We start from the raw sequence: 27,437 nt of genomic DNA, 5'->3' as shown, positions 1-27,437 counted from the left end.
AAGACGAGACCCAGTTACTCTCGCTTTTATAGCCCTTCCGCGTCGGGTCTTCTGCGCAGGCGCCCTGGACGGCCTGGGGGCAGGGTGGGGGTGGGGCGGGCCCGAAGCCGAGCAGGTCTTCCCCGGGGCCAGGGCCCGCGAGGGGTGGAGGGAAGCGGGCTGCCCTGACGTCATCAGGCTGCGCGGCCCGCAGGGCGGGACCCGAGCGCGACAAGGCGGCCCGCGGACCGGGGCAGGCTAGTGGGGAAGCGAAACTGAGGGAGGAGGAGGCGGCGGCTCTGGCAGCGGCTGGGCCAGGCCTGGTGGCGGCGGCATCGGCGGCCTGACCGCCCCCCCTCTCCGCTCCTTGGCAGGTCGCCCTCTTCCCTCAGCGTGAGTGCCGACGCGCGGCCCCGGGTGGGGGGGCGGCGAGCGGGCGGGCACGCGGGGCTCAGCATCCTCACGTCCGCCGCCGCCGCCTCGGCCCCCGCGCTGGCGGTCGTGACCCCTGCCGCCCCTTCTCTCTCCCCTCCTCTCTTATATCCCCTGTCTCTTCCCCCGCGCCCTGTCTCCAGTCCACCAGCCGCTGCTGACACATGTCTCTGCGCACATATTCTTCACACACTCACGTTGTCTACAAATGAGAAGGCTGGCCGGGAGGGACGCGAGCTCATCTCTTCCCTCTTGTGATAACGGGTGGCGGTGCGAAACCGAGGCCTGGGGAGATAGAGAGGGGATCTGAACCCCTTCCCTGGGAGAGCAGCGAGTCGAAGCCGGCCTTCTGCCTTCCTCTTAGGAATTCCCTGCCAGGGCACATTCTTTTGGATGTGTAGGTCACTTGAGCTGTGGTAGGTAGGTCGGTTGGCTGCGCGGCCTTCCCCTCTCGGGCCTCAGTTCCTTGCAGTGGCAAAGGAAAGAGGGTTGGATGAGGTGGTTTGGAAGGTCCAGATCTAGGATGTGTAGGGGCGGAGCAGCAGCACCTCCTGCCTTTCGCACACTATTTCCACTCCTTTTCCTGCATCCATCTCAACACAGTTCTTGAGTATCCTGTGCTTCTAGCCTCCCCCAGAGGTGCTAGGAATCAGAGGGCCCTTTTTGCTTAGGTTATGGGCCTTGGAGGTGGTGGTGGTTGCGGGGGCCGGGGAGTGGGATTTTTAAGACCGTACTTTAAAGTTAAATGTAGCTTAGCCTGGTTTTGCTTTCTATTTGTTCAGCATCTCCTGTTCTTCCTTCTTCCACAGGATAGCTCCTGCCTGTGTGTAGTTAAAAGGCTGCCTCCTTAAAAAGGAGGAGATTATGTATTGGATTGGCTGGCTCATCCTTGAGCTGGAGAGAAGTGAAACGTGATTCATGTTTGAATCATGAGGGATCAGTGATATCTTTGGATTTCAACATTGCTTCCCTGACCCATGCTGTTCGCCTGCTCTTGTGCCCCTGCAGCTCCCCTTCCCCAAGCAGTTGCAGGCCAGCTGAGCACCCACCTGTTTGCTCTTATTTTTGAGTACTTTCTCTTTTCTGAGTCCTCTTATAGCCACTCTGTTTTCACCTACTCTTGTTTTTCAGTTTAATCACTCCTTGAGGAATGATTTCAAGAATCTCATTATTACTTCATTCCATCTCATTTCCCCCCTCATGTTTGCTTCTCACGCTTACCCATGAGCATGGATGATGGTGACACGGTGCCTCGCCTCGTTCCATTCTCTTTTTGTGGAGGCGGGTTCTTGTTCTTAAAATTGCTGTTTTTGTACCTGAATCCTATGATACGATAAGTCTGGTCCTGCTAGCTTTCCCACTCTTCCATTTTTTCAGTCAAGTCAACCACTGCTTCCATTCCTTACTCCATTTAAAAACTTTCCCAGTTCTCCCATGTTTTCAAACATCCTGAAGTAAACCAAAACCCAGTATTTGTATCATATTGTGTAATCTCTTAATTTTCCTGGTGAAATAATAATGGCGATGGAGTAGCCTTTCTGGGATGGTCTTTTTACCTTGAAAATATTTGTTGATATTCATTAGGTTTCATGATTAATTTCCAGTGTACCTCATCATCACATGTGTCCCTTGTTGCATCAAAACTATAGAATAGCAAGTACCTAAGGCCTTTGTTCCCTTGTGGCTTGTGGAGTTGATCCATGACTTTTTAGTATTTGACACCAGTGGCCCAGAGACCTCTGGGACTGTGAGCACCACATTTTCCAGTAAAACTGACAGCTCTTATTGAAAACCAGAGCTTGGCTAGCCTTCCTGGGTATCATTCTGAGGAAGAAGCTGTTCGAGCACTGACACTGGGAGCTGTTTGGAGTTGCCAGCTTTCATCCCATTAATGGTTTACTCTGGAATTCCCTGCTGTGATCCTAGTGGCTCTGACCAGGGCAGCTGACTATCTGGATTTATGGTTGCAGTAACAATGAAGAGGAGAAATGATTCAGAATGCACTGCCCCTCTCAAGAAACAGAAGAAAAGAGTTGCTGAGCTTGCCCTGAGCCTCAGCTCCACATCTGATGATGAGCCTCCCTCCTCTGTCAATCATGCAGCAAAAGGTAAGCTTGCCTCTGTGGTCAGAGACCACTGACCATCTGGCTGCTTGAGTCCCTGATGCCTCAGTTGGGCAGAATACAGTCCACTGCCCCATGAGGAAAATTCAACAAATTCTACCGAGATATAGCGGCTGTAGACTTTCTCTTTTGCCATTATCCTGTTGGGAGCTGGGAATGTGTTGTAACTAAAATGCTGGACTTCCTACAGGTGTGCCTTAGTTCTGTTGTGGTCCTTCAGTGAGTGGCACTCTTGCTGCCTTTAGCCAGGTAGACATAGTGGGGAGCCTTGAGTGCCCCTTGCTCTCAGCTGTTAATGATCCTGGGGCTCTTTCACAGGGCTGGGCTCTTTGCTGTGGTGGTCTGGCTTAATTTCCCTCAGGTTTTTGCATTCTGTTTTCTCAGTTCCCTTGGCAGGTATGGTCAGAAACACCCGAAGGAATTGGAGCATCCCTGAGTTCACTGTTCGCATTAAGCTTTAAGGATTTCACTGAGCTGGTTGAAACTAGCATTTTATTTTGCTTGTTTTCTAGGGTGACAGATGTTCACAGTTTCCACAGGTGCTTTCTGTGACGCTTTCTGTCTTGGAGCTTGCCTGAAATATCAAACAATTAGAAGTAGCTCTGTTTGCATTTTCCTTGAGTTGCCAGCTGTATTAATTTCCTAACAGTATCATGAACTACGTAGCTTAAAACAACAGAAATACATTCTCCAGACTTCTGGAGGCTGGAAGTCTAAAATGAAGGTTACAGCAGGGTCATGCTCCCTCCCAAGACTTTAAGAAAGAATCCTGCCTTGCCTCTTTTCATTTCTGCTAGTTGCTGGCGATTCCTGGTGTTCTTGCAGCAGCGTAACTCCAGTCTTTGCCTCTGTGTGTGTCTGTGTTCAGATCTCCCTCTTCTTAGGAGGAGAGCAGTCATTGGATGAGGGCCCACCCTAATCCAGTATGACCTCATCTTAATTTGATTACATCTGCAAAGACCCTGTTTCCAAATGCCATGTTCCCAGTGCTGGGTGGATATGACGTTTTGGACACCCAATACCCCCAGCAGTCTTGCATTTTGTATCCTCTGCTGGATCAATGGTAAATTGGAATGAAATTTGGTGACAGATTGGTGACTGAAATAGTGTAAAGCATTCCCTTGAGGGTGATAGAAAATACAGTTTATTCTCAAGAGGCTGGCTAATTGAAGGGCGGTTACTCATCAGGTGTACTGAATAGCTGGTCCAGAAGGGAGGAACTTGACAGACCTTGCAGACAGCTAATGAAGCATTTGTTGCGGCCATGATCCCTGCTAGATAAGAGACTCTTCTTATAACCTTCTGTGTGGGGATAGGTGTGGCTTTAAAGTTGTCACAATGGATTTTAGGGTGGGTGGGAAAGGGTTTATGTCATTGAGGTTGCTAACTTGGGAAGGCAAAAATATATTGGGTGAATCGGTTCTGGCAACTGCTGAGGAAGGGAATTTTGCTTATCACCTGGGATTTGAGCAGCTTGAAGGTAGAATCTTCAGTCTTGAGCAGGAGAAATGGCCTGCAAGGGAGAAGGGGAGTGTGTGCCTAGGGGAATACTTAGGTGGTGGAGGTATCTGGTCCTAAGCGGATCTCCGGGGACATTTGCTCTCAAGAGAATGACTCCCAGGAGATGAAGGTGTATACTTAAGACTCTTTCAAGGGAACCAGTCTAATTTAAATTTCAAGCTTTTAAAAATGTGACTGTGGAGATTGTCCCCCCTCCCTCCCATTCTCCCACAAACTCCCCTTAATTCTGCCAAATGGCTTTAACCTTTTCAGAAGTAGTACCATATGACTCAGTCAGGTTTGGCTGTTCCTGTAGTGTGTACAGAATGGAAATCTAGAGGTGGCCAGTACATTGTATATGTCTGGCAGTAGGCCATTTGGTCCCTTTGATTGGCAGAAAGATGAGGCAGAGGCAAACATTGTTAACTTCCCAGGTCAGCTAATTTTAGGGAGGGGCAGCTCCACAGATGGAGAAGGCAGTGGCACCCCACTCCAGTGCTCTTGCCTGGAGAATCCCATGGACGGAGGAGCCTGGTGGGCTGCAGTCCATGGGGTCACTAAGAGTCAGACACGACTGAGCGACTTCACTTTCACTTTTCACTTTCATGCATTGGAGAAGGAAATGGCAACCCACTCCAGTGTTCTTGCCTGGAGAATCCCAGGGACGGGGGAGCCTGGTGGGCTGCCATCTGTGGGGTCGCACAGAGTCGGACACGTCTGAAGCGACTTAGCAGCAGCAGCAGCAGCTCCACAGAAAGCTCTGAGGATGAGGGTCTGGTGTCTTCATCAGCAAGACTGCTGTCTGTGCCCCTCCCCCTGCAGCCCCATGCCTGGCATGGAATAAATGGCTCAGTAAGTGGGGATGACAGAGGATGAGATGGCTGGATGGCATCACCGACTCAATGGACATGAATTTGAGTAAACTCCGGGAGTTGGTGATGGACAGGGAGGCCTGGCGTGCTGCAATTCATGGGGTCGCAAAGAGTCGGACACAACTGAGCGACTGAACTGAACTAAAATGTTTACTGAATAGAACTGATGGAAGGCAACAGTGGCATCTTTTCTAAGAGCCTTAAAATGCTTCACCTCTTGGACTGTGCCCACCCCTCCTGCAGTCTGCAGAGGATCATTTCATTAAGCGCCTTGTGTCTCTGTCATCTCCGTCTGTGGGCACTTCTCTCAGGCATTCCCTGGACAGTGTGCTCCAGTAGTTTTCTGTCTCCCCAGAAACTGCATATCCGCTGAGAGCTCTGTGGCTTTGCTGCTCAGCACACTGCATTAAAGCAGGTGCATTTCCTCTCCACCACTGCTACCTGGACACACTGTTGAACAGATGATTGAAAAATGCTCTTTAGGGAGTGCAGATAGAAAAACAAAAAATCAGCAGTTGCTGTTTCTGTCTGGGCCTTGGTTGTGCTTCCTTTGCTAGATCAATGTGGTGACTCATTAATAGGTCTATTTAGTTTAATCAGTTTGTTTATTTTGCATTATTGACAGGGTAGCTGCATTGCCAGTCTGAGACTGACATCTGACCAGACTAAAGAAAAGGGATGTTGTTGTCATGGCCACTGGGTCATCGTGTGTTCTTTTGAGTATTTTAAGAGGAGTTTCAAGGCATCTTCAAGCCTAAATATACTCTTGGAAATTAAGCAAGGAGCGGCAGATGGCAGTCATTTTGTTCTTTTTGGTTGTTTGTCACAGGATAGGTTGGTCTAGACCCCGACACGATTTCCTTCTCTTCTCAGCTGCACATCCCGTGTGGGCTCCCAGCCCTCCCACAGCGTGTTGCTCTGGGCTCCTTTAGCCGAAAGTGCCTTCCCCTCCACCAGGTTTAATTCTTCCCTAAATAGGCTATTTTCCCTGAAACGCCATCGTTTTCCTGTCAGCCCAGATTCATTACCTTAATCAAAAACTTCCTTTATCGGTATCTGTTTAAATTGCTTTAACGAGTTACCATTCGTCCGGCATGAAGGAGAAATTGAGTCTTTAAACAGGAATGAGTGTGCTCCTCAGCAGTTGTTAGGCAGGATGTGGTGTTTATGGCAGTGTGTAGTGTATTCTCCCGCATCTGTGTGCTGCTCACCGTGGCTGTTGGTGGCCAGAGCTGCCCCTCGTGTGCTGTCACTGTCATTTTTAATCCTGACATGTTTGACCTACTGTTCTATTATGAACAATTCTGTCAGTAGCTGGGATACCTCTGATTCTTCTCTAAAATAAACCTCTTGTCTTTAAAATGATGTAAGAGTACTGATTTCTATCGGGTAGAGAAGAAATCTTAAGTGAAAACGTGGAAGAATGTCTTGGGCTCTCTGGTAGGTTTTAGAAGGGAAGCTCCTGGGGAGTAAATGGGAATGCCACCCAGCTTTGGCATGTTCTTAATGAAACTCATGATTTTAATAGACCGACCTTATTACTCCTGTTAATTTATATCCTCATTATAAGATTGTTTGCTCAATATTTGCTAAATTCTTATCAGTCTTGGGAGGCTAAACTTCCTCTTTAGCTCTTGCTGCAGCAGAGACAGGTGTCTTCTCTTCATGTGAAAAGAGTGGCCGTGGCAGTCTGTGGACATCAAGACTGTTCCAGGGCACTTGGCTTCAATGGTGTCAGGCTAAGAACAGGCTTTAAATAGCACATGAAATAGAGAAATAAGGCTTATCTGCTAATCCAGCACACTTCTCCATCTCACAAAGAAAAGCCTAGTTGGATATTTTAGCTCCCATCAACCTCATTCTCAGACCTTGGGCGGGACAACTGTATTCTTGGTGACACCTTGGAAAGACAAATGGAGTGGAAAGATCTTTGTGCCAGAGTCCGGTCCAGGAATATTGTACCTGAGCCACCAAGGATTTGTCCAGTGAGCCTTGCGCCCAAATTTGGTTCTCTCTGTCATTTTGGTCCAAAAATGTTATGAAGACAAAAGATCTCTCTCTCTCTGGGATCTGACGGTGGCAGGAACCCTGCACACCCAGGAATGGTAATCATATTGTTGATGGGTGCCCACTGTTGGATCGTTAAGCAAGCCTAACAGCCTGGCAGCTCCCTAGAGCTGGATCAAGGGCACATTGTCCTGTAAGAAGGAAACCAGGCTTTCCTAACCTTAGTATAGATAGACGTGTGAGTCTCCAGATAGCTGGTGAAAGAAATAACAACTGATGTAACATGCTAACTTCTAGGCTAGTCCGGTGGCAGGATCCCTGGGCTTCCCTGAGAAACTAGGGCTGTGCCCAGGGAGCTGCCCGCTACTGAGCAGTACAGGTTAGAGTCAGGGAGCAACTGAGGAGGAAGACGCTGCACCTGGGGAAGCACAGCTGTTCAGCGGGTGGGAGCTCTGTTGAGCTCACATCTCTCCTCTGCATGGGCAATGAGAGGCCTAGGGTTTGTCTTGAGCTACTCAGGTCTTTTCCCTCATATGCTGTCCGCTGAAGATTACTCTGGAAACAAATTCTGCACAGGACTTATTGAATGAGACTTTATTTCTTTATCGTTTTCTTTTCCTTTAACCCTAATTTTGAAACTAATATATTCTTATTTCTCACGCAGAAAATGCAGAAAAGCCAAGACAGAAAATAAATATCACCATACCTCTCAGTTTCCATGGTTACTCATTGTTAACGTTCTGGGTCTGGCCTTCTGAGTAGCACTCTGTGACGTGTGCTGCATTGGCCCATGTAACCATGTCGGCTCCTTGTTGAGGGAATTGGAGGGTCACCTTAAGAGGACAAAGGCCGATTTGGTGCCTCTCATTCAGGGATTTTCTCAGCCAACATTCCTCCTCAGAAGCCAGAATTTTGGTTTTAAGTTTATTCTAATTTTTTCACACATACTCACCTCCTTTTCTTTTGCAGAATGTCATATATACTGAAAAACGCATGTTTATCTTAGCTGTTGGACTTTTAAGCTCTCTGGGAGTAGGATTGATACTTTTGGATAGTGCTCCATTGTATATAACACGGACAGTTTATAAAAACAGGCCCTCAACCAAAGTTGTTGTCTGATCTATTAAACAGTATAAGGTGTCCTTTTTTGGCCTTGGTACAGGGTGCTAAAGAGTCGTCTAAGGGGGACACAGTTCTCTGTCAGGATATAGATATTCCGTCTTCATGCTTAAATTTTTTGTTGAACCTTAAAAAAAATTTTTAAGACTTCATTTTATTTTTTTTTACAGCGGTTTGTTTCACAACTCAATTGAAAGTAGAAAGGGACCTCCTACACCCCCGCCCCTGTGTGTACAGCCTCCTTCATTAGCAACATCTCTCTTCGGAGTGCTGTGTTGTTAAAATTGATGAACCTATGCTGATACAACATTATGGTTCACTCCTGATGATGTACACTCTGTGTATTTGGACAAATACTAGATTGGTGCAAATGTAATTGCAGTTTTTGTATTGTTGAAATTTGCCATTTGATACTGGAATACATTCTTAATAAATGTGATATTATACATCATTTTAATGCACATTTCTCACCTTTTTTTTTTTCCTGCTAATGTCTGTTTACTTGCTGTTTATCTTTACTTTCTGGACTATGGAAATTATGTTAGATGAAAAGCAAATTTGAGCTATTTTCTTGAGGTTGAAGTCATAAAGCAGTGGAGACAATTCGCAACATCAACAATGCATTTGGCCTAGAAACTTCTATTGAACGTACAATGCAGTGGTGGTTCAAGAAGTTTTGCAAAGGAGACAAGAGCCTTGAAGATGAGGATCATGGTGGCTGGCCATTGAAAATTGATAATGACCACCTGAGAACAGTCATCAACGCTGGTCCTCTTAGAACTACACAAGCTGTCAGAGAACCTAGCATCCACCATTCTATGGTCATTTGGCATTTGAAGCAAATTGGAAAGGTACAAAAGCTCAGTCAGTCAGTGCCTCATGAGCTGACTGCAAATCAAAAACATTGTCATTTTGAAGTGTCGTCGTCTTGTATTCTGTGCAACAGCAATGAACCATTTCTTGATCAGATTGTGATGTATGATGAAAAATGGATTTTATATGACAATCAGCGATAACCAACTCAGTGGTTGGACTGAGAAGCTCTGAAGTACTTCCCAAAGCCAAACTTGCACCCCCAAAAAATCTCATAGTCACTGTTTGGTGGTCTGCTGCCCATCTGATCCACTACAGCTTTCTGAATCCCAGTGAAACCATTACATCTGAGAAGTATGCTCAGCAAATCGATAAGATGCACTGAAAACTGCAACGCTTGCAATCAGTATTGGTCAACCGAAGGGGCCCAATGCTTCTCCATGACAATACCTGACCATATGTCACATAACCAATGATTCAAAAGTTGAAAGAATTGGGCTACCAAGTTTTGCCTCATCCACCATACCCCTTCTTCAAGGATCTCAATGACTTTTTGCAGGGAAAACGCTTCCACAACCAGTGGGAGGCAGAAAATGCTTTGCAAGAGTTTGTTGAACCCCAAAGCATGGATTTTTATGCTATAGGAATAAACCAACTTACTTCTCATTGGCAAAAATGTGTTGATTGTAATGGTTCCTATTTTGATGAATAAAGATGTGTCTGAGCATAGTTAATAACGGTTTTAAAATTCACAATCCAATACCATAATCACTTTTGCCCCAACCTGATATATAATGACATGTATCCTTCCCCTGTATTTCTGAGGGCTGGATGTCTTACACCACATGTTTGAGGTATTGTAAAAGGGAATGTCCTAAGGAGTTGTACACTCAGTAGATGCTTAGCAAAGATGACAACTGGGTGCCAGTTCTTTAAATTCACTACAGTGAGTACCTAGTTTATTTGTTTTAATGCAAAGCCTCAGTTCAAGTGTTAGAGATAGAAGGTTAATTGTGGCACAGTCATTGCTCCCTAGGAGTGACTGTGTCCAGTGGGATGGCATGTGGCAACTAGCTCTCAGGCAGTGTGATGAATGCTGTGCTACTGGTGTGAATACTGGTACTCTTGGAGCTCTGTGGAAGGGAAAGTCAGGCCTGGGTGCTAGGGAAGACTTCGTTCTTCTCTGAATGTCAACCCTTTGCGACTCCGTGTTCTCACAGGGAGATGGATGGATCAGTGCACACCGGCTTTAGAATTAGAATGTAATCCTCAAGTTATGAATACCTGTATAAAGCCCATTTTGGGTATATAGAGAATTTTCTTTTAATGGCTGTCTTTTGTGCCTGTCCTCAAATGCTTCCCACAAGCAGCCAAACTTTGAGTCAACATCTCTTCTCAAGGACCTCCTTTTTTTCTTAAAAGAATTGTGCTACATTGCTAAGTTAGGGTTTTTTTTTTTAACATTTATTTTAAATTTTGATAGCTAATATATTCACATGGTTCATAAATCAAAAAATACAAAAAGATAGCCACTATGAACTCTAGTGATATAAAAATAGAAATCAGGCTTCACTTTTTCCACTTGTTCCAAGTAATCATTGTGGTATTTTTTCTCTATGCCTCAACCACACATGTGTGGCTAATCACTTTTATTGGTCTTGTATATCTTGCCTTCCAAAAACTTTGTAATTATAAGAAATAAAAATTCTATTTTATTCTTATTGTCCTTTTTGAGAACATGAAAGTTAGGATGCCATGCTTATGGATATGGTCTTGGTCTTCTGTTACCCGGTTGACAACATGCCTTGGTGGTCTCATCATTTCAATACATAGAGTGGAGGTTCCCAAGTTTTCTTGGTTCTTGACACACTCAGTGTTGCCTTAACTTTTTTCACTATGCCCTTAAAATACCCAAAGAAATACCTAACAGGTTTGTTAGTGTTTAGGTCTAAATAGCAAGCATTTATATCCTAATAACTACCAGATGTTAGCAAGAATAATATTCATAAATTGAAGAGATTAAAAAACTCTTTTAAAAAATTTTTATTGTGAGCTGCACTGGATTTTCGTTGCTGCGTGCAGGTTTTCTCTAGTTGTGACGTGTAGGAGCTACTCTCCCTTGCAATGCAAGGGCTTTTCCCTGCAGTGGCTTCTCTTGTTGCAGAGCACAGGCTCTGGGATGAAGGGGCTTAGTTTTCCGGCACCATGTGGAATTTTCCCAGATCAGAAATTGAGCCTGTGACCCCTGCATTGGCAGACGGAGTCTTATCTACTGTTCCACCAAAGAAGCCCCCAGAATTTTATCCTTAAGTAAGCACAGTTGCCTATTAATGAGATTTGTGTACTCCTGAGCACTGTACAGCTTCTTTAACCTTGGGATCAGATTGAACACTACCACTGTCATTTCCTGTTCTGCATTCCTCCTGGCTTGGTGGTTTATACCATTTGCAGTGGCAATATGCAGAAATTGTTTACCAGATTTTTTTTTTTTTTTCCTTGCTCTCTCTCTGCACCATGGAGGATCTTCATTCCCTGATCAGGGATCGAAACCCCGCCCCCTGCAGTGGAAGCGTGGAACCACTGGACCACCAAAGAAGTCCCCTGTTTAACTGATCTTTGAGATAGAATTTATTTCCAAATTTGGGTGGGTTTGCCTAAGAAGCTACCTGCATAAAACTATATTGGGTTGAGATATCTTTTTCTTTTTCTTGGCCATGCCATGTAGCTTGTTGGGTCTTAGTTCCCTGACCAGGGATCTAAGCGACCTGGCAATGAAAGCACTGAGTCCTAACTACTAGATTGCCAGGGAATTCCTTAAAATCTTCTAAGAGATTCACATATCTATCAAAGAGAAGGAAAGATGCAGTTATAATGATTATCTAGACTGTGGCTTATCCTGCCTTTCGCCGGTAGTAGCTGCTAAGGTGGGTCCTATTTGGAGTCTTTTGGCAACAAAATTGCTGACAAATGATGCTAATGGCTTGACTCACCCAGGCCGGCAGCTCCCTCCTGGAGTCTTCAGTTGCAGCTGCTTGAACCCTCGTCTTCCCTGTCTTCTCTCTCCTCCTCCTCTTCCTTTCCTATCCCCACCTCCCCCTTCACTGCTTCCTTTCTCTTCCCCAGCTTTCACTCTGTGAGCCAGCTCTTTGGGGCTGTGCTGTAGACGCCCCCATCTCACCCGCAAGTTTGAAGGACCATGAAAACAGAAAGCTAGGAGGTTAGAGAATCGCAAGCTAGTAGTCCCCATGATAGAATTGTTGAAAATGAAAACAGGTATCAGTGTTTGGAAAGTGATGTTCAACTAATAAATAGCAGAAATAATAATCATATTGTTAATAAATTTTTTATTTGACACTGCACTCCCAAATACATTTTTTCACTTAATCTTCAAACAACTCTATGAGGAAGGTGTTATCATCCCAGTTTTGTAAGAGATGGGAAAGGAAGACTGATATTTTGAACTCCCATTGTGTGTCAGATACCCATAGGAACCTTCAGTGGCCTTGCCCAAGATCACACAGTTTAGAAGAGGGAGAGAATACATTTGATCTGGGTCACTTAATGAACTGTGTGTGTGCAATGCATATACCGAACACTAGTTGTATAAATGAAACTTGAACTTTTAGAGGCTATATTGTGCCATAAACACACCAAAACATTTTCTTTTTTTTTTTCTAGCATCTGCTACAAGCCTCAGTGGGTCTGACAGCGAGACTGAGGGGAAGCAACGCAGCTCGGACTCTTTCGACGATGCATTCAAAGCAGACTCTCTTGTGGAGGGAACTTCCTCTCGCTACTCCATGTATAACAGTGTGTCCCAGAAGCTCATGGTATGTCAGCGCTTGGGTTGGGTTTCTAAAGCTCTACCAGCAGAATGAGAGGAGGGAAACTGTGTTGGTAGAAGCAGCAAAGCGAGGGCGTAAGTTTTCCCTCTGCTTCCCAGCTGCTGTAGTTCAGTAGAGAGAGCGTAACCCCTTCTTGATACACGTATCACATTTGAGTCATCCGTGGGAAGCGGCTGTTCAGGCCTGCTTCTCCTGTCTAGAGCTGGGGCAGCCTTTGGTCTCAGTGTTAGGTAAAAGACGACCAGGACACCAAGAGTGTCTTAACAGGCTTTTAATGCCGAAGCACTCCCGGGTGGGGTTCCCGGACCCGAACGAGGCCGGTCGAGGGAGTCCGCCCCCGGACTGTGCTGGGGAGTGATTTATATGCGTTCGTTGCAGGGTATGGTCGAGCTAGATCGCCCAAAAAGGTACGGTTAGTGAACGGGGGTTCGGATAGGTCGCCAGGCCGAGGCGTCTCGGGCTGACAGGTCCTCTACGTGGCTAGAGCGGGGCGGCTTTAGCTGGTGAAGTGTGCTGTCATTGGTCCCCGGGATCTCGGAGGCTCCTTCTGTTAGGGACTTCCCCGGCCAACAGGCAAGAGGAGGGGCGGGCCATCATAGCCCCAGGGTCCGGCCTTACACTTAGTAGTGAGTTCTTATGAGCAAAGCTTTTGAACTGTGGTGTTGGAGAAGACTCTTGAGAGTCCCTTGGACTGCAAGGAGATCTAACCAGTCCATTCTGAAGGAGATCAGCCCTGGGATTTCTTTGGAAGGAATGATGCTAAAGCTGAAACTCCAGTACTTTGGCCACCTCATGCAAAGAGTTGACTCATTGGAAAAGACTTTGATGCTGGGAGGGATTGGGGGCAGGAGGAGAAGGGGACGACAGAGGATGAGATGGCTGGATGGCATCACTGACTCAATGGACGTGAGTCTGAGTGAACTCTGAGAGTTGGTGAGGGACAGGGAGGCCTGGCGTGCTGTGATTCATGGGGTCGCAAAGTGTTGGATATGACTGAGTGACTGAACTGAACTGAAGCACACGGATGTGTGTTGGTGGATAAGGAGGCTTCATGCTGAAATTTTTGCTCTAGTGATTGATCTTAAAATGACTAAAATCCTGCTCACTCCCAGGTTCCTAAAATAAATGGGAGTAGAGCTGTCTTCTGTGTTAACTTCCAGAAGAGGGCCCAGTTTTCCTTTCCAGCTTTGGTACCCTGTTGATATACCACAGGAGGAAGGTGGAAGAAAAGACTTGCTTACTTCTCTTATCAGACTTCAGTATATGTGCAAAGGTCAGGGAAATCCAAGTTTGTCTTCTGTCTAGCTTCACGAATATTATAGTTGACATCTCCGTTTTCTGTTGGAGTCATTTGAGAACAAGAACTGCCACTTCTGAAGTCGTAGTCAGGATTCTGATTTGGGGGCCAAAAACTTCGGGGAAGTGGGAGATGGGAAGGTTGGTGACTCAGACTCTGACCTGGGGAAAGGTTTGTGGCTACTGTAGGAATTTCATCAAGCTGCTGAGCCTGCAGTGCCCCTTCCACAGGGAATACAGGCCTCTAGAGGAAACAGGTCTTCAGGGTTGGAGTTCTTTCATTAGACAAGAGTATGTGGGTTTGGGGTCTCTGGTTTTAGGGATATGTAACTGGGCCCAGGACTGTAGAGTTCAGTGTAAGCTTTTTAGTTCGTTGTGACATTTAAACAGATGCTTCTGTCCAGTCTTACAGTACCTCCCGTGCCTCAGTTTTACATGAAGTGATTTTTCAGTTACTCTCTTGATTAAGTGGGCTCCTACAAGCCCTCATTGTCCTTCCCTAGTAAGGCCATTTGACTGGTTAAGGGTAAGGTTTAGAAGTTGCCGCTGGAAGCAGTTCCATTTTAAATTATGTTCTCTTTATCAACTCTGCTCTAGATTTACTTCTCACTTAATCAGACAAATTAGCTGGAAGGGTAGTTGTGCAAATGTCCAGTGAGATTCATTATGTACTCTTGGTGCCTTTAATTACAGCTATGAGGTCCTTCTCATTTATCCAACTTCTGGTTGCCCTAGACTTTTCACCCCCAGAATAGACAGCCACAGGGCTCACAGTCAAATTGCAGTTATTAGGCTAGAAGGAAAACTTTAGGCCTTACTCGTTTATATTTCTCACAATTTAATACAGTGTCTGACACACTAGAAGGACTGAATAAATGTCTTATTTATGTAAGTGTTCCACTTCTGTTTGCTTATATAAATACACCATTGACTTCTCTTTTTCAGGCCAAGATGGGCTTCAAGGAAGGTGAAGGATTGGGTAAATACAGCCAGGGTCGGAAGGACATCGTTGAGGCCTCTAATCAGAAAGGTCGACGAGGCTTGGGTCTGACACTGCAAGGCTTTGACCAAGAGCTGAATGTGAACTGGCGAGATGAGCCAGAGGTACCTCATGTGGAGAGGAGATGGGAAGGCCATTTATGTTTTTATGAAACCATATTAACAAACTAGAAGTCCTCAGAGGCAGTATGATCAGGGTGGTTGCTGGGGATTGGAACTAGTTTCTTACATGGAAGATATGGGGGTGTCCAAAATGGAAAAGAGCCTGGGGGAGATACGGTGGGATATGGATTTGTTTCCTGTTACTTCATAGAAGACTGGGTCTAAGACCAGTGGGTAGAAGACACAGAAAGGCAAAGTGTGTCTCCGCAAAGAACTTGAATAAATAGATAACAGCTTTTCACCAGTGATGAACATGCCTGAGGAGGTAGTGAGCACCCTCTGCTGAAAGGATTCATGTGACAGATGAGGGCCACTCTCCCACTGTGTGAGTAGCTGGATCAGGTGCCCGCCAAGGTCCTTGCACTGCCTCAGGTTTATAATATCCTGATATTAAATAGGTATTTGTTTATGCCAAATAGCTTTTCTCTTGTGGGTTTATTCTGCTTATCTTCTTGGGTGTGAGTTTGTTTTAATCCTGAATATCTAAAGAGATTCCCTTTTGATGGCATAGATAATGTTGAGATTTTATGTTTATTCATTTACTTATGCCCTACCTTATTTCACAGAGGATTTGAAGTGGGTATAATAAAAATACCTAAAAATAATGGTAAAATGTTACCATTATAGAGTTGAAACTAGAGAAGATAAAACACAAATGTCTAGCCTTCCATATAGTTGCTGTAAGTTGAGCTTCAGATGTTGCTCTGAACTCTGGAAAATAGATATTTTATTTGTCTCCCTAATGTTCCAGTGCAGCAAAGAAGTTCTGTGAACCTGTGCATGATAAAAGCCTAATAAAGTGTCAGAGTAAGATGCTAACAAACCAGGAGTTGATGGATTCTGAGAGTGGTTCTGCTGTGTTGCCTTGTAGTTGTAAGGAGACGCAACAATGCAAAATAGGCAAATATTTATAATTGGGGCTAGATGTAGGTTTCTGCCTCCAAATTCCTTGGTACTTTCCATGTCCTCATTTATTTAAAGTGAGTGAAAAGTCCCTACCCTCTCAATGGGGCAGAATTAGAACTTTGCTAAACTTGGAATCTGAAATTTGCTTTTAAAATCTGTTTTTAATAGAGACAGGCTATTGAAAAAAAAGGGGGGGGTTTTTGGCCTTGTCACATGGTTTGAGAGATCTTAGTTCCCTGACTGGGCATTAAACCCTGGCCATGCCAATGAAAGCTCCAAGTCTTAACCACTAGACCACCAGGGAATTCCATGAATAATTTGTTTGAGGCAAGACTGACTTAATCACCATTTACCATAATTCACTTTTTTTTCCTTAAAGATAATCTTTTGGTTAAGAGTTTGCCTCAACTATTTGTTGGTGGCCACTTCTTTTTTTTTTTTGTGGTGGTGGTTGTTGTTTTTTGTTTTTGTTTTAGATTTTAATTGTTTGCTTATTTTTGACCACGCCAGCTCATGTGGGATCTTAGTTTCCCAACTAGGAATTGAACCTGTGCCCCTACAGTGGAAGCACAGCGTCCTAACCACTGGATCATCAGGGAAGTGCCGCTTCTTTAAGGTAGTTGAGTCTGGGCGGCCTGAGGCGAGCGTCCGATTCCTGAATGACCGCATGGAGAATGCTCCAGTGGCGCTGTCCAGGAATACGGAGTGTAAGGTGTGGAGCTTCAGGTAGAGTTCACTTTGTAGGCAGCCATAATGTTCACACTTCCATGGAGAGGTTGAGTCTGCTATTCCTCTCCAAAGGAGCATCCCTATTGTGTATGAGCTCCTTTTACAGGTTATAATTTGCAACGTTTATACCTAAAGGGACCGGATTTGACCAGGAGGAGAAGCCGTGATTCACTGCTAGATTCATTGACTAAGTTTTCAGTAATTTTTCTTTTAAACTTTTTCTCTGTTGATGGTAGTTGGCTTGCCCTCAAGACCTTGCATTGAGATACCATTTTATGCCTTTCAGAGCATGTAATATTACCTTTAATCTCATTGCTTCAATTCGCAATGGTGAATCTCTTCTCCACACTTCCTTGGAGGGAAAATGTGGAGCTGCCAATGCAGGTTAGCCACCCATTTAGGTTTTATAATCGTTGTCTCTTCAGCCCTGTGAACTTAGTTCTGGATGCACATTAGAATCACCTGGCAACCTCTTAAAAATGTCCTTATACCCAATCCCCACCTGAAACCAGCAGAATCATATACTCCGAGGGTGGGGCCCAGGCATCAGTACTTTTTAAAAGGTCTACAGATAATGCTAAGTGTGGCCAGGACGAAAACCACAGTTTTAGCTTGGTAAGGAAAGTGACTGAAAAATTAAGAGAAAGCAGCACTAGAGAAGCCAGTTTCTACTGTGTCTTGCAATAAAAGGCATCAGGAAGTGAGGCTCATTGCACTGTCTTTCTGATGTAATTGCCTTGTAGACTTACGTTCTTCTCTGCGTCCCCACTGCTCTGACTATAGGCCACTTGAGTTAAAGACCATGTCTTTTTACCTCTGTGTACTGAGCTCTTAGTCCACAGTAGGTGTTCATCAAATAATATTGGAACAAATGAAAGAAACTTTGAAAGTTGGAAAAGTTTCTTAGAATTCAAAGCAGAATTGGCCCCGGCCTTTAGAAGCTGAACTTCAGAATTCTGGCTCAGTTCATAGGTCTGACACTGCTGTTGGCCTCAGCTTCCTGGACACTTCTCTCTCTGAGCCCCTCTTGATAGTTGGGGAAAGCCCTGGTGAGTTGGGGCATGGCCCTGAGGGTCTGCCTTACCTGACTTACTTGCCTCTCTTTTGTTTGTAGCCCAGTGCCTGTGAGCAGGTGTCATGGTTCCCAGAATGCACCACTGAAATTCCTGACACTCAGGAAATGAGCGATTGGATGGTTGTGGGGAAGGTAGGAGTTCAGGAAAATGTACTCTGAATTCTTGACACTTCTGACATTTCTCCTGCTCAAATCAGGTGTGTGTATCTGTATACTCACAGTATTAGAAAAGTGTGAATCTAAGCTTTCTGGCAGGAATAAAGCTGCATCAAGAGGGTATCAAGAGCTTCATGGATATGCCCCTGGGAGATGTGGCATGCGGGGCTTTTTTCCTCCTAGTCATTTACCTTGCAAGGCAGCACAAAATGCGTAATTTCTGTCTTCCTCTTGGATGCTTTTTAGAGTAGCTTATTATACACCTGTGTATATTCTGGTCACTACTGGGCACTGTTCCAGGAAGATAAAAAAAGACTACTCCTGTCCTCAGAAAGGAATGAGGGAGTTGTTACAAAAGGAATTTGTGTGTTCTCTTTCTGGTAAATTGTAAGAATTAAGTATATAGTTTTACTAGATCAGCATGTTCCAGAGAGCAGTTCTTGAAGTATAGGGACTTGAGGGATCTCCATGACCCTTTCAGAGGGTCTACAAGGTCAGTTATTTTCATAATTCTGAAAAGTTACTTGCCTTTTTCATTCTCACTCTCTTGCAAGTGTCCTGAGAAGTCTTCCAGAAGCTATGACATGTGATAGCGTGTGTTGAATGCGCATGTGGGTGGGAGACTCTCCCTGTCCCGTGTAAGCTGGGTGCTGAGAGCTTTGCACACATGGAAAGCAATGCCCACTCTTCTCAATCATTTTTTTTCTGGAATACAATTTTCTTCCACGTTTATTTATATTAATACAACATTTTAAACTGAACTAGTAAATATTTCAACATCTCGGTTTTAACTTCTAATAATAAGGTATATAAATACACACACACACATATGCACATCTATCTCCCACAGAAACAAAAGCTGTTGAGGATCCTCAGTGATCTTAAAGAGTGTAAAACCTGAGAATACCGAGTTTGAGCACCACTGGTTTAGAGGCATTCTCACTCGTACTTGGCACTGAACTCAACATCCCCATGAGGCTCCCACACCCTTGTTTTCTGTGAGGCTGCCAAGTCGGTGCCTGAGGTCCTGCCTTCATACTCACCAAGGAGCAAGAGGCTTCCTGGCTAAAGGACAACCTCTGTCATTTTGGGTGTTCCCAAGCATCCCCCTTCCTTCTGCCCCCGCGCTCTAGGGACAGACAGCTTGGGTGTCTCCTCCCTGTTTGCTTTTCTCAGCCTTGGCATTCACGAGTCTTGTATCCATATGATGCTTTCATGGGAGCCCCCAGGGTGTTTCTTCTCGCAGCCCCATCTGGAGCCAAGCCAGAGGGATTTAGGCTTTTCTCTTTCCCACCCCTCGGGGTTGATATTCTCTGGCAGGGACTCAAGCCCCCTTTTGCTCTGCTCACTCAGAACCCTAGTTTCCCCCCAAATGCAGTCACATGTGGTCACTGTGGATTGTTTTCTTCTCCCTGTAGAGAAAGATGATTATTGAAGATGAAACAGAGTTTTGTGGGGAAGGCCTGCTTCGCAGTGTGTTGAAGTGTAAGGTAAGTCCTCGTGGCTAGAGCTGGCGCTAAAGATTTTGTGTGAGGGGTTGTGCTGGGCTTTTCTTGTTCTTTTGAGTTGGTTTTGGGGAACCTGAAATTTAGCTAATTTTTCTTGGTGGCTCCCTTGCCCTGCAGTGTTGTTCTGTCTCTGTGGTCAGTAGCCAGGAAGGGAACCACTTAATTTCAGTGGGTGGGTTCATCGTAATCCTGAGGAGGGGCTGGCATAGTGGAAGATTTGGAATCATTCTTCAGTATCAGAGCTGAATTCAAATCCTAGTTTTGCAGCTTTTTTTTTTTTCTTTGCTGAGTGACCTTGGACCATTTGCTTTAGCTTCTCTGAGTTTGAGTTTCCTTATCTTTAAATTGGGAAGAAAAAAATGCTCAGTGTTAGAGTTAAAAGAGATAGTTGGTATTACTCTCCCCTTGATGTCTTCTGACCTGACCTGACTTTGGTCAGGAGGTGCATTGCCTGGGGCAGGGTGAGCCAAGGAAACTGAAGAGAAAATGAGTTGGAGGAGAAGCAAGTCCTGAGACGAGCCTCACGGAGCTTATTTTTCTGGCAGGTAGAGTGTTGGAAATATCCTCAGGTAAAGTGAGGCTTTCTTTTTCCAGAGAGAATTAGAAGAAAGAGAAGGGTTCCCTGCTGGGAGGTAGGTGCCCTCAGAAAAGCCTGATCTTGGTTTGCCGGCCCTCTTTCTGGGTACACCCTTCATAGCAAAACTCTGGTCCCTGCTGAGTTGCTGCTGGAGTGGAGAAGCAGGCTTGCAGCAAGGTTTAGCAGTGCCAGGAGGATTAATACCACAAGCACGTGGCAGGCACGTGCTTGCTTCCCTTTTATTTTGTACCATTTTATAAGTGAGGTAGTTGAGAGGCAGAGTGATCGAGCTGCCTGTCTGGGGTCGCACATCTGGTCATTTCAGAGCTGGGTTGCAGCAGAGGCCTAGCTTTTCAGAGGGCTGTGAATCCGGCTCCTCAAGCTCCATCCCGAGGGTGATGCTCACCCTGTGGTTCTGATTCTTTCCGGGCAGAGTGTGTTTGATGTCCTGGATGGGGAGGAGATGCGGCGAGCTCGGACTCGGGCCAATCCCTACGAGATGATCCGAGGAGTCTTCTTCCTCAACAGGTTTGCTGGCATTTCCCTTCCCTCCCCTCCTCCGATGTGCACTGGTCGATGTTTCCATTTGAGCCTCAGCTCTCCCATCTGTCTGGTACTGAGGTATGCTTTTCTGTCTTGCTTTGTTTCAGGGCAGCAATGAAGATGGCTAACATGGATTTTGTGTTCGATCGCATGTTTACAAATCCAAGGGACTCTTACGGGGTGAGAACAAGATTTTGCTTCTGAATTCATAGTGCTAAATAGGCTTCAGCTTCAGTGGCTCAGAAATTGCCATTTGTACAATGCTCGGAGAGTATTCCTGCTGGGTGATGGAGATGCATTTTGTGATGAGATATATTTTGTTTTGAGCTCTTCAGCTGGGGTTCCATAGTGCTTCCTGTGGTCCCAGGAGTGCCCTAGTAAGCAGTTATCTCTAGGGCTTCAGGCCCGGAGTCCCAGCTCCTGCCTCTGTAGATCCTGCTCTTCACTCCGGGTAGAGGAGCACAGGGCTTGCAGCAGTGGAGGAGGGGCATTCCTGACCAGACCAGCAGGTGTAGCCTCCATAGGCCAAGGGGGCAGGGAGGTGAGGGCATGAGTGAGTGCATCAGCCTCCCTGCTGCGCTGATTAAACGTGTATTTGTCCAGCCCCTACGTTGTGCCAGGCACAGTGCTAGGCACCAGGAATACATAGATGTGATCCCTTTCCCCGTGGTGCTTAGGGTCTGGACATTCTGGGGGGCTTGAGAGCAGATGAGGGTAGGGGTTGGGACGTGTAGAGGCCAGTTGCCACCAGGGAGCTTGAGCCTGCCTCTTACAGGGTGGGTTGGAGTCTGAGTGCAGTCAGCCCTCTGTGTCTGTTGACTCTGCGATGCAGAGGGCCGGCTGTACACCGCCACTTTATGTAAAGGACTCAAGCATCTGCAGATTCTGGTGGCTGTAGGGGCGACCTGAAATCAGTGCCCTGTCAATACTGAGGGACGACTGTGAGCAGTCCTTACAGTGAGTTAATGTTCCAGGTTGAAACTTGTAACATCATCTGATTTGGTTGCTGCTATTCCTGGTATGAGGGGGCAGTACTCTGGGAAATATCTGAGTTTTGAATGAATTGTGGGCATCTGGGTTCTTTCACGGGTCTGTTTACAATCAGGATCATGTCTGAAGGTCTGTGCTCATGGTTGGGGGCAGGTAGGAAGTGCAGCACTTAGTCACAGGTGGTGTCACTCAGGTTCATACCTCCTTTGGATCTCAGCTACCTCATCTCTGAAATTAGCCCTACTAACCTGCCAGAGAACCAGGGTAGGACCAAGAGACTCTTAAGGTTTGTTCTAGCTCTAAAATCTGTGACTTCAAATGTGGCCACTTTCCCTTTCTGCTTCTCTGGACAAGCTTCATGTGGAATCCTAATTACAGGTAGTGGATCGGAATGATTTTCTACTTTACTACTCTCATTTTTCTGAACACAGACCCTCCATATGATAGAGAAAGAAAAAAGGAAATTTCATTCCAGCTTTCCCTTCAGAGTTTCAAAGCATTTTCACCCTGTCCTAGAAGGTTAGTCTCTGACAGTGAAGGGGTCAGGAGCCGGCTGTTCCCAGTCCAGTTTCTGCCTCATTCAGCCTCCTCCTGCTAGGCCCCCGATTATCCACTGCTTAAAGAAATTTGTTTTCCAAGTTCTTCACTGCTCCAGCCTCACCTGCCTGGTTGTCTCCTCTATGCTGGCAGAAGGCCAGGTGGACCCCTCCAGTCTGTAGTTATTTCTCTCTCCCAGGTCTCCCTCCCACCTTACAGTACCAGCAAGCTGTAGAAAACGGCTCCTGGAATTAGCATCTTGAGAAAATTACATTGATACAATGTTGATTTAATTTTCTGAGCTCCCAATGATTTCCCTTAAACCCCTGCCTGGCAGAGGAACTCTGTCAGGTTGATGGGAAATCACAGCGTCATTTTGGGCTTTTGAATGTAAACGCCTCCAGCAGCTGGGATCTGGTTATTGTCTTTTGCTGTCAGGAAAATGAAGTAGGCATCAGGGTCGTACCATTCAGGTGGAGGGTAGAGATGTTACATAGGAAAAGGTGGCTGTGTTTGTGATGCTTCAGGCAGCTTCTTGACTTGCATTGATTGATAGTGGCCATGGAGAATTGCCCTTCCAGAGAAGTTCTTCTGTACTCCACTATAAAAGTGATTTCTCTTCAGCTCCTAGTGTTTGCTTCTGTCTGTTCACCCCTGTTTCCTCCCAAGGACTGGAGTGACAGCCAAGCCCAGCAGGCTTGTTGTGTTTAGAGCAGTCCCAGCAGACGTGGGAGTGGCAGAAGCCCCAGGCACACGCCCAGGTTTGTTAGAGCCTCAGTGGCTCTTGGATCAGGGAAATCAGAGTAAGAGTGCAGACTACGTGAAGCCTAGCGAAGTGTGAGGAGGTTGGAGATGGGAAGCTGGAGGGAGGCTCTTTGAGGTTTTTCAGCATGTTTCTGCTTCTACAGGTTGTGGTAAAAGGAGAAAAGAGGCTAGGGAAATACAGAGATCATAAACAAGAATTGGAAGGGGCCAGGAAGAGAAGGGCGTTTAGATTCTTTGGGTATATGGGAGCGTATTATATATAAACGTTACGTGAGGGACTTGTGTGCCTGCAGTTATCATTGTGGTAAGAAAGCATTGGCTATGAAGCGTAACAGGATACAAAAGCTGAATGTAGATCTTGAAGTCTCAGCGCTGTCTTAGAAGAAATTAGACAGCACTTCCAAAGTCCCTGCTGCCTGTGGAGCACTGCGCCAGACTGCAGAGAGAAAGGGAGGGGAGGGGCAAGGGCCTGACTCTCAGGGAGCTGGCTGATCGAGTTGGACTTCGTGTCATCTTAACGTTTGTTCAGTATTGTACAGTTTTTAAGGGTCTTCGACATAAGGTACTTTGTTTAATCCTACAATAGCCTTAAGAAATAACCTACATTAGTTCCCGTTTGTCGTTGAGGAAGCTCAAGCTTAAAGACATAAATCGTGTTCTTGCTTTTGACTGCACAGTCAGTAAGTGGCAGAGGTGAGAACCCCGGCCATCCTTTCTGTGAAAGGACCGCTGGCCGTGGCCTGCTAGGGTGACACGTCCTGAAATTACAGAACAGATCATATTTATGCCGTCTTTTTGGAGGTGAGACGCTTTCATTGATTCATTCTCCTTTCTTCTCACAGTCTTCTTTGGGCCAGCCTCTCACCTGGAGAAGCTGGCGCCCGGGGCTAGGGCTTGGCCTGTGAGGAGAAACAGTGTCTTCACTCTTTGCAGTGTGTGCAGGCCTTAAACTTGTGACTCCTGCCTCACTAGCGCTTTGCAGCCTGGGAAGTGCTGCATAGTATTCTTGGCGTCTGCCATTAGGTCTTTTCTAGTGTGCAAATGAGTACAGTAAGAAAGTGTGAATAATTGATGGCTCAGGAACAAAGAATGTTAGGGTGATGGAGCAGAGGGAGGGGAGGAGCTGATATGCCCAGCACACTGAGTGGGCTTGTCACAGGGCGAGGGAGTGTATTTTTAGCTACAGGCCCTTTCTCCAGAGACTTTTTCCACTGTTGCGATCAAGCTAGGTAAACCACCACCAGATGCAAAGCCCTTGTCACCTCGAAAGTGACTGGACTGTGAGCATTAGTATTTCCATTTCTTTCCTATAACTGTTTCCCCTGAAGCCTTCTGATCTTTATCTGGCAGTTAGAGAGCTCTGGACAAGCACCCAGCCGTGCCAGACTTTGAGGGAGAGAAGGCTGAGCTGTCTTAGCCCTTCCTGCTGGGTGTTCATCAGGGACCCCTGCGGTCACTCCTCTGAAGCTCAGCCTCTTGTCACCAGTGCAGATGGCACGTCTCTGCCGTGGAGGCTTGAGACAAGTGGAATTCACCCTTGAGGGCCCAGGTGTGTAGAAGAGAAGTGTAAACACAATCTAGATCTGCATTCAGCATACATTAAATTTAATTAATTAATTTGGCCAAGCTGTGCAGCTTGTGAGATCCCAGTTCCTTGACCAGGGATGGAACCTGGGCCATAGCAGTGAAAGCGTGGTATCCTAACCACTAGGCCACCAGGGAATGCCCAGCATTTTATATTAAGAATTTAAAGCCGCTTAAGTGGCCGAAACTAATCATCAGATACAAATGACGATAGTGTAATTCAGTTGTTCTTCAGGTGGGTGGATGCTCTGATGGCTGCCTAGGTCAGTGTCTCCTGTTTTCTCAGTCTTATCAGCTTCCAGCTCTGCCCTGTGCAGGCCCTGGTCAGCAGAGGGGCAAAGGTAGGAGCAGGGGTGTGCAAAAAAGGACACACAGGGCACTGGGGGGTCTTGGATGGGGTCGTGGAACAGGACAAGGGGTCTGGTGAGATCTGAAGCAAGTCTGGGGTGTAGTTCGTAGAGATGTACCCGTGCATGTCAGTTGCTTAATTTTTACAGCTGACCATGTAAGATGTTACTAAAACTGGGTGAAGGATATGTGCAAACTTTGTCCTCGCAACTTAGCTGTACGTCTAAAATTATTCCATGGCAAAAACTTAATTGGAGGGGAAAAAAAAGATAGTGGCTAGGAGGAGAGGAAGAAGGGACGCAGAAACTGCTATTTGGAAGATGAGGCCCTGAGCTGGGAAGAAGTGATGTGAGAGCCCCTCAGACTCTGGTTGGACGGGAAGCCTGCGTCTCCTGCTCAGGCTGACGGGATGCTGACTGAGCGGTGCTGCAGGCTGAACAGGTCGATTTGTGTCTTGGCGTTTCTCTTTCCCTGTCTGTCATGTGGGGGGCTAGAACATCTGCTCCGCTCGTTGGGACTCTTGTAAGGCAGGATGCGGTGGGGAAAAGATGCTCAGAAAACATGCACGCGTGGGTGCCCATTAGGGTGTTTTTTAGGAGTCTGAGCTGGGCATGGTGGTGTGAAGGGCATCAGGGGTGTTTTGAGGTGGGGATGGGTGACTCTGAAGGCAGTGGTCTCAGAGGACATGTTTCCTGGTGGTCGTGGCTCTGGCAGGAACCCTGCACTGTGCTTGCCGAAAGGCTTGTTTTACTCCCCTGCTTTCTCTTTCCTGCTCCCCACTGAGGCATTTCCCCCTCTTCCTCCCCTGGCTTCCACTTGCCCCTGCAGAAGCCGCTGGTGAAGGACCGGGAAGCGGAGCTTCTGTACTTTGCCGACGTCTGTGCGGGCCCGGGTGGCTTCTCGGAGTACGTGCTGTGGAGGAAGAGGTGGCACGCCAAGGGCTTCGGGCTGACTCTGAAGGGCCCTCACGACTTCAAGCTGGAGGATTTCTACTCTGCCTCCAGCGAGCTTTTCGAGCCCTACTACGGTAGGGACACGGGGGAGGCCCCAGGGACCGAGAGGGACGAGTCTTACCAGGAGGAGCTCCTAGCCATATGCCGTGTTTTCTGTCCCGGGGCTCTCAGTCCGGGGCTCCCAGCCCACGTCATGAGGTCTTGGTCTCCCCTTGCCTGTGCCTTTTACCCCGGGCCTGTGGGATCCAGGTTAAACCCTCCAGTAGGCAAACTCGCGGCAGATCCATGCTAATTTCTCCTTCCTTCTCTTGTGGTGACAGGAGATAATAAAACCGTTCCATCTCTAGCTGAGAACTGGCAGGGTTATTAACAAATACAAACCCATACCCATCCCCAGCCCTGTATGCCAGATGGTCAGCAACCCCCTAGCAGTTCCCTCCGCTCTGTCTTGCTTCTTGTGATTTGGCAGGAAATCCCAAGTCCTTTGTTAACAGAACTTATTAAGAAATTGATATTGCTTCCTAAATGTAGGTGCTTTAAACACGTTTGATCTTGAACATGAAGACCTTCTCTTTCAGTTGATGGCTCACGGCTGGTTGACTCCGCCTGAGCTCTCCTCTACTGTAGCAGGGCCCTGTTTCTGCCTCCTGGCCCATCACTGCAGGGCAGCCTTGTGTGACGGGTCCTGAGCTGCTCCTCACAGAGGCTCTTCTCCTGGGCCTTGAGGCCTGCCTGGTACCTGTGTTCACAGCCCTGGCGAGGTTGTGTCCTGGTGCCAGGGATGCACAGGGCAGATGAGCTAAGTGTGAACCTTGTGTCCTGTCAGGTGAGGGTGGGATCGATGGAGACGGAGACATTACCCGCCCGGAGAACATCAATGCTTTTCGGAATTTCGTCCTGGATAACACCGATCACAAGGGTGTCCACTTTCTGATGGCTGACGGGGTAGGTAACCTGCTCTTCGTGGGGTGATGATGTATGTTTTTATTCTTTTTCCACATCTTTTCAGTTTGTAACTTTGTCAAGGCTGTGCTATTACAGGCATCTTTGCTTGGGGCAGGTAGATCTTCCCAACTCACTTCCTCAACGGGCCTCGGGTGTGGGTGGAGGCCTGGTGAGGGGGCACTGTGACTAAGATGGACTCAGCAGAGCCAACGGGAAGGACGTTTCCATCATTTGTCACCTGGGTGCTGCTCTCGGAGAGGCTGTCTGTACACGGCCACTCCTAAGCCTCGGGAGCAGCTGATAGATGACCACGTAACCAAATGCAGCTGCTCCATATTAAGACTCCATATTAAGACTCTGCAAGAGGCTCTGTCAGTGGCTGGGCTGAAGAAGATACTCAGGTTGTCCATTTCTTGGGCAGTTACCTGAGGCGTAGAGGCAGCCCCTGCAGCTTTCTCCCTTAGTAATCTGATGCTGCTGGTAGTCTTCTCTGGACTACCAGAAAAGTTGTGAGTCACAGCTTAGTGTGGAGAAAGGTCAGAGAACGCGGCAGTTGCTCCAGGGTCATGTGGGCAGAGTTGCAAAAAGCTTCTGGAGCCCCCTGGGCAACCTCGTAAGCAGTAGCTGTGTGGAGAGGTAAAGAAATGTTTAGGATGTCAGCACAGGAGCCGAGC

The 27,437-nt window shown here is 46.7% G+C and overlaps 1 protein-coding gene across 1 annotated transcript in view; it reads left to right on the top strand.

The window, feature by feature from the left end:
• CMTR1 (cap methyltransferase 1) overlaps positions 252–27,437 on the top strand; it is a 53,287-nt gene continuing 26,101 nt past the window's right edge. Inside the window, exons 1-10 of the mRNA XM_018038944.1 lie at positions 252–372; positions 2,382–2,519; positions 12,524–12,675; positions 14,932–15,090; positions 17,897–17,989; positions 19,432–19,503; positions 20,532–20,626; positions 20,749–20,821; positions 25,694–25,892; positions 26,645–26,763. Coding sequence (XP_017894433.1) covers positions 2,387–2,519; positions 12,524–12,675; positions 14,932–15,090; positions 17,897–17,989; positions 19,432–19,503; positions 20,532–20,626; positions 20,749–20,821; positions 25,694–25,892; positions 26,645–26,763 — 1,095 coding nt within the window. The 5' untranslated portion in view covers positions 252–372; positions 2,382–2,386. The remainder of the gene's footprint in view (positions 373–2,381; positions 2,520–12,523; positions 12,676–14,931; positions 15,091–17,896; positions 17,990–19,431; positions 19,504–20,531; positions 20,627–20,748; positions 20,822–25,693; positions 25,893–26,644; positions 26,764–27,437) is intronic.

This window comes from Capra hircus, chromosome 23 (genome assembly GCF_001704415.2).
Source record: "Capra hircus breed San Clemente chromosome 23, ASM170441v1, whole genome shotgun sequence".
In the NCBI taxonomy this organism is placed as follows: Eukaryota; Metazoa; Chordata; class Mammalia; order Artiodactyla; family Bovidae; genus Capra; species Capra hircus.
The sequence above is the reverse complement of the archived record's forward strand: the minus strand, read 5'-3'. Positions and strand labels throughout refer to the sequence as shown.